Raw genomic sequence first — 6,820 nt, 5'->3', positions numbered from 1 at the left:
AGAGCTGAGATGGCCTCCTCCTGTTGTCTGATGTCAAAGGCCAGGTTGACGATGCTGCTTACAACCTTGATGTAGGCCTTAAAGATCCTGAGTCGGGCCATGGGATAAGACTCACTGTGCCCACCAGTCCTAGGAAGGACAAGATCTCTCCCAGGTTTCGGCGCCAAATGTAAAGGTAAACTGAGGCTGGAGCCGAACTGGGAACAAAGACACAAGGCAAATGGCATTGAGAATAGCCTTTATTAGGGCTTGCGGGTGAGGTTCCTTGGTACAAAGGCGTGGGCCAAGGAAGTCGCGCTGAGGAAGGAGGGTAGGGGCTTTTTATAGCCCGAGAGGTAGGGAGGCTGGTTGTGCAAACAGGGCCTGGGGTGTCTTGAAACTACTAGGGCAGGAGTTGAGTAAGGGTCATGAGGAAGGGGTCTTTGGAAACTGTCAACCAAAACTGCTATTTAGGAATTTGTGGAATGCAGGTGAGCTGCAGGTCATGGGGGAGTGTGGTTGCCCAGCCAGAACTCTGACACATATAAATCTGCGGGTGTGTACAAGGGTGAAGGGAGTCTTTAACAAAAGGCCTGCTATGCCGGGTAATGCCGCCATGTTGGGTCTAGATTCCTGCCTAACAAAAATTAGAGACCAACATGCTATCCCTCAGAATGTCCAACACAGTTATTCTTGTGGTGTTGGAAAAAATGTTTCTTAGTAGAGACTAAGTAGAGTAATTGGGTTGCTTTTAGGTACCATGTTATACCTCAAAAATCATTTTGAGAAGGCAAGATGCCCACACAGAGGCGCACAGCAAGTAACACTCGACAGAACAGCAGATTCATTCCTTCCTTGTTCATCTAGAGCAATGGCTTCTCAGACTTCAGAGGGCATCTGAATCACCTGAGTGGAATGGCAAGCAGAGCCACTTGCACTGTTTAAATGGCCATTTGTTTCTCTTTTGTCACGTTAACGTAGTTGAATTTGCTTAAGTAAAATGCGGTTGGCACAACTCTCTTGAACATTCATCTCTTCAGATAAGGAATATTGCCAACTTCTCTTCTACAATGCAGACTATAAATCCTCTTATTCTGTCTTTTAGCATCCAGACCTCACCACAGGCCAGAAGCGTTACCTGTGCAGCATTGCTAAAATCTATAACGCGAACTATCTGAAGATGTTAATGAAGAGGCAGTACATGCACGTACTTCAGCACGGCTCACAAAAGTCAGGCAGGTGCACCTCCAGTTGGCTTTTCAGTAGTTTTTACAATTAGTGAGAGGGTCTTTTAACAGAGGCGATTTGTATCACAGGTGTCCTCACTCATCACAGAAGCCGCCTCAGCTCTCGTTACTCACAGAAACAGCATTACCCTTGCACTACATGGCGACACCAACTGGAGAGAGAGGACTCCGGGCCTTCTGATATTGCAGCTGCATCTGCACCTGAAATGCTCATACAGCATTCCCTTTGGCGGCCAGTGAGAAACAAAGAAGGGTCTGTTTCTTAGTGTGTAAAATGGGGGAAATGCATCTCAGTTTAATTTTTTTTTTTTTCTGAGACAGGGTCTTGTTCTCTCACCCAGGCTGGAGTGTAGTGGTGTGATATAGTTTACTGTATCCTCAAACTCCTAGGCTCAAGCAATGCTCCTGCCGCAGACTCCCAAGTAGCTAAGGCGAAAGGCACAAACCACCATGCCCTGCTAATTTTAAAAAAATTTTTGCTGAGAAAGCGTCTCAGTATGTTGGCCAGGCTACTCTCACCTCTGCCTCCCAAAGCACTGGGATTATAGGTGTGAGCTACTGTGCCTAGCCTTCCCCATCTCTTGAACGGTAGCTAAGTGATATTAATGCTTGTGTTCCCTAATATGTTCACTTTGCTAAATTCAGAGTAGGCTGGACTTTTAAAAAGCAGAGAGAGATACTTTCTTTTTTTTTTTTTTGAGACTGAGTTTCGCTCTTGTTGCCCAGGCTAGAGTGCAGTGGTGCGGTCTCAGCTCACTGCAACCTCCACTTCCCAGGTTCAAGTGATTCTCCTGCCTCAGCCTTCCTGAGTAGCTGGGACTACAGGTATGCGCCACCATGCCCAGCTAATTTTGTATTTTTAGTAGAGACGGGGTTTCTCCATGTTGGTCAGGCTGGTCTTGAACCCCCAACCTCAGATGATCTGCCCGCTTCGGCCTCCCAAAGTGCTGGGATTACAGGTGTGAGCCACCATGCCCAGCCGAGAGAGATTTTCATACTTTTCCTTTACTGCACTGATAAGAATATGCCACTTCTTTTAGAATATATTTTGTGGAATTATAAAAATTTCTTCATCAGATAGAGTTATGGATGAATGCCCTTTTCAATGTGATTCCCACTCAACCTCAAAATAATGCAAATACTTTTAAAAGGAGAAGCATATGGTTGGTTTTGCACAGGGGAATACTGTATAACAGGGAGAGAAACAAGATTAAGAAGCATGAGTATTGAAATTGCACTGCAGCAGCTTTACATGTCAAGGTTAAGAAATTACAGGATAATTTGGGTGCTGAAAGGGTCTTTTTGGTGATGTTGGCAGTTAATAAAATGAATTTGTGTGGTCTTCCACATGCCCTAGGCAGCTGTTCACTTTGCTGGCTTCAACTAAGATACTTCCCTTTCTTATAGGATAAAAACTGGATATGCATCTAAAACAAGATGTAAGTCACTGAAGATTTTTAGAAGACCAAGGAAACTGTTCATGCAAACAGGTAAATGTGGAAATTTAACAATATGCATTTTTTAAGATCGTATGCTTAAAAATACTATACCAAATACAATTTCATTTCTATTATGAAGATATTAACAAATTTAGAAAATGATTTACTTTTATTGTCACAAATAAAAAACCAAACATAAAATATAGTTTACGCTTGCAATTAAAAGAACATACTGGGCTGGGCGCCATGGCTCACGCCTGTAATCCCAGCACTTTGGGAGGCCGAGGCAGGCAGATCACCTGAGGTTAGGAGTTTGAGACCTGCCTGGCCTGGCGAAACGCCCATCTCTACTAAAAATACAAAACTTAGCTGGACGTGATGGCAGGCGCCTGTAATCCCAGCTACTCAGGAGACTGAGGCAGGAGAATCGCTTGAACCTGGGAGGCGGAGGTGGGAGTGAGCCGAGATGGTGCCATTGCAGTCCAGCCTTGGTGACACAGTGAGACACCATCTCAAAAAAAAAAAGAAAGAACATACTGTTCAAAGGAGTAAGATTCAAGGTATTTCTAATGCTAAAGATATTTACAATGTCAACCCAGAACCACACACATGACTTTCTCAAGCAATAGCACTTCTTTTATGAGTTAGTGCTATTTTTTGATGAACAGCATATTTTGTATAGCATCTGTTAGTTTACAAAGGGCTATATCTCTTATAGTAGGCCCTTCTTATCCTTGGGGAATATGTTCCAAGACCCTCAGTGGATGGCTAAAATCTTGGATACTACTGAACCCTATATAAACTTTGTTATTTCCTATAAATACATATCTATGATAAAGTTTTAATTTATAAATTAGGCACATAAACAATAAATAGAACAATTTTATAACAATATACTGTAATAAAAGTTATGTGAATGTGGTCTCTCTCAAAATATCTTATACTGTACCTTGGAAAGCAAAACTGTGGATAAGAAGGGACTTCTGTATACCATTTTGTTTGATATTCAACAAAACAGTGGCAGCAAGCCAAGCAGGTGATATTATCAAAATTTTACAGCTGCAACTCAAATCCAGACTTTGGAAGGATCAGCATAAAAGATCCTTCTACCACAAGAACAAAATACTGCAAAATGAAAAAGGGAAGACAGACTGAATGATCAGAAGTGTTCCTGAGAACTGATAATGTTAAATCATGTTAAGTAGTTTCCTAGTTATCAGCATAGTGAAGTAGGGAGGTGGGTAAGAAGTAGGGAAGTTGGCCAGGCACAGTGGCTCACGCCTGTAATCCCAGCACTTTGGGAGTCCAAGGCTGGCAGATCACCTGAGGTCAGGAGTTCAAGACCAACCTGACCAACATGGAGAAACCCCATCTCTACTAAAAACACAAAATTAGCTGGGCGTGGTGGCACATGCCTGTAATCCCAGCTACTCGGGAGGCTGAGGCAGGAGAATGGCGTGAACCCAGGAGGCGGAGCTTACAGTGAGCTGAGATTGCGCCACTGCACTCCGGTCTCCAAAAAAAAAAAAAACCAAAAAACAATAAAACAGAAGTAGGGAAGTTAGGCGTTCTGAATTGATATCCCATCACTGTATGACAGTGTTAGCCAGCTCTGCTGTAAATATCGTACCATGCCTATCCAAGAAATGAGGGAAAGGGCAGGTTCCAAAAGGAACAGTTAGTGGAAACTGTAGGGGGAAAATCCCTGTGGTCCCCAGTGGAAGAGATGAAAAGGAACTAAAGGAAAATGCGGAGATTCTGAAGATGTAACCGACCACTTTAATTTCCTCCAACCAAAAGATTTTGAAAATCAATGGTAATATAGGACTTAGTAACAAGAGAATTTGCTCTACAGCAACTTGGTTAGAATACAGTACCGTGCATCTTAAAGAGTAAGAAACTTGGGGGAAGGGTGAGGTGACTAAAAGCCTTGAAAATTTCAATTTGTCTTTACTACAGGCTTATTAATAAGCCAGGTCATTTTGAAAGTTGTACTTAGAGCTTTATTTCCAAAACAGACAATTGTAGATTCTTATTTTTCCTTCAGTTTCTTCAAATGATTCTGAATCATACATGAGTGAAGAAAAAAAGGAAGAAGATTTACTAAATAAGTTTATGCAATCAATGTCAATTGAAGAACAGGGAGAACATCTGATGTTAACTTGACAGTCTTGTCTCGTGTATTGAATTCGTACCAAAGGTGAGGGTAAGGGGTTGTGAGTTGTGTCCTGTATGTTTAGGATAGTATTGTTATTCATTAAATCATTAAGTAATTTTGGTTTGTTCAGAAACTTAAAACAATGTAATTGGTCTGATGTTGTTCCATGTACCAATGATATTTATGTAAGAAAATTTACATGTAACATATACTTGTACTTCTAGCTAGATACAATTAAAATTTTTCTTGCATTCAATATTGAATTACTTTTCTTTAAATCTGACAAATGCATCATATTTCTTTCTCTGCTCACAGTAAGTCCTAAAACAGCAATATTAGAATATCCTACAAGGGCCAGGCGCGGTGGCTCAAGCCTGTAATCCCAGCACTCTGGGAGGCCGAGGCGGGTGGATCATGAGGTCAGGAGTTCGAGACCAGTCTGGCCAACGTGGTGAAACTCCGTCTCTACTGAAAATACAAAAATTAGCTGGGCATGGTGGTGCGTGTCTATAGTCCCAGCTACTTGGGAGGTTGAGGCAGGAGAATTAGAATTGCTTGAACCCAGAGGCGGAGGTTGCAGTGAACTGAGATCACACCACTGCACTCCAGCCTGGCAATAGAGCAAGACTCCGTCTCAAAAAAAAAAATAATAATAATAATATCCTACCAGTATTTTCTTGATTGGGCTAAGGAAAGCTCTGAACTATCCAGATACAGAATAGCATTTGACAGAGATAATGCTCTGACTTGCAAAGTAGGTGCTCAATAAATATTTGCTATTTGAATACAACTTTAAAATGTAAATACACATTTTCCCTATCTTATGAAATTGCCACATAAATAACTTGGACTCAGACTAGATTAAGTTGGGAGTAGTTACACTAACAAGAGGATTCTTTACATTATATATTACTCTAGTGTGCTTCCTTGCTAAACTTGTATTTTTTTTTTTTTTTTTTGAGACGGAGTTACGCTGTTGTTGATCAGGCTGGAGTGCAATGGTGTGATCTTGGCTCACTGCAACCTCCACCTCCAGGATTCAAGTGATTCTACTGCCTCAGCCTCCCGAGTAGCTGGGATTACAGGCATGTACCACCATCCCTGGCTAATTCTGGTATTTTAGTATAGACAGGATTTCACCATGTTGGCCAGGCTGCTCTCGAGCTCCTGACCTCAGGTGATCCACCTGCCTCAGCCTCCCAAAGTGCTGGGATTAGGGTGTGAGCCACTGTGCCCGGCCCCTAAACTTGTATTTTAAAACTTTTATTAAACTTTGAAAAGTGGAAATAGCAACAGTTTGAAGAATCACTGTTAATTTAATGTCAATATGGTATATTATTTAGCAAATAAAATCTGAGTCCAACATTATGACACAATATAAGAGAAGAGCTCTGAAAGGTCATCTCGTCCACTTCACTTTAATATTTATATGCGTAGTTTCACTTGGTTCCTCATTTTATGTTTTTTAAAATTAAATACAGGTTATCAAGAAAGTATAAATGAAAGGTAATTGTTTATTACTAGAGAAGAGAAAATGTATACAAGATAGTCTAAATTCTTTCTCCACATGCACTACTTTTGGAATAAAGTTCCAAATACCAACTTTGAAGATATTTACAAGGATAAATTTTCTTAACAAGTGACCAATTACTGTGTTGTGGACATTTTTTCATAGAATTCATATACTATAAACTAAATATATTCTTATAGTTTACAGGAAGCTTACAGCAATTATGTATTAACAGAGAAGATGGTATTATATTTTACTGCAAAATATTATAAAAGTGATACAATTTTGTGGCTCTTAAATGTTTAATTACTTGATTTCAACAGGACAATGAAAAAAAAAATCATCAAGACAGGCCTGGCTTTAAGATTTTTTGTATTCAATTCGTTCTACTTTCACATCATCTCCAATTAGCTGATACACATAGGTGACCACTGTGGAAGCCTGGATATCCATCAACACAAATGATGGAATAATGTTTCTCATCAAA

At 40.6% G+C, this 6,820-nt stretch overlaps 1 protein-coding gene across 1 annotated transcript in view; it reads left to right on the top strand.

Annotated features, from left to right (window-relative positions):
- The window catches only part of FAM216A (family with sequence similarity 216 member A), a 17,667-nt gene extending 12,588 nt beyond the window's left edge, over window positions 1-5,079 (top strand). Inside the window, exons 4-7 of the mRNA XM_017847733.1 lie at window positions 1,085-1,214; window positions 1,296-1,479; window positions 2,634-2,716; window positions 4,713-5,079. Of these exons, the coding sequence (XP_017703222.1) occupies window positions 1,085-1,214; window positions 1,296-1,479; window positions 2,634-2,716; window positions 4,713-4,831 (516 nt within the window). The 3' untranslated portion in view covers window positions 4,832-5,079. The remainder of the gene's footprint in view (window positions 1-1,084; window positions 1,215-1,295; window positions 1,480-2,633; window positions 2,717-4,712) is intronic.
- Window positions 5,080-6,820: the final 1,741 nt, after the last annotated feature.

This window comes from Rhinopithecus bieti, unplaced genomic scaffold (assembly GCF_001698545.2).
Source record: "Rhinopithecus bieti isolate Rb0 unplaced genomic scaffold, ASM169854v2 scaffold_947, whole genome shotgun sequence".
Lineage (NCBI taxonomy): Eukaryota > Metazoa > Chordata > Mammalia > Primates > Cercopithecidae > Rhinopithecus > Rhinopithecus bieti.
This window is presented reverse-complemented; position numbering and strand designations above follow the sequence as displayed.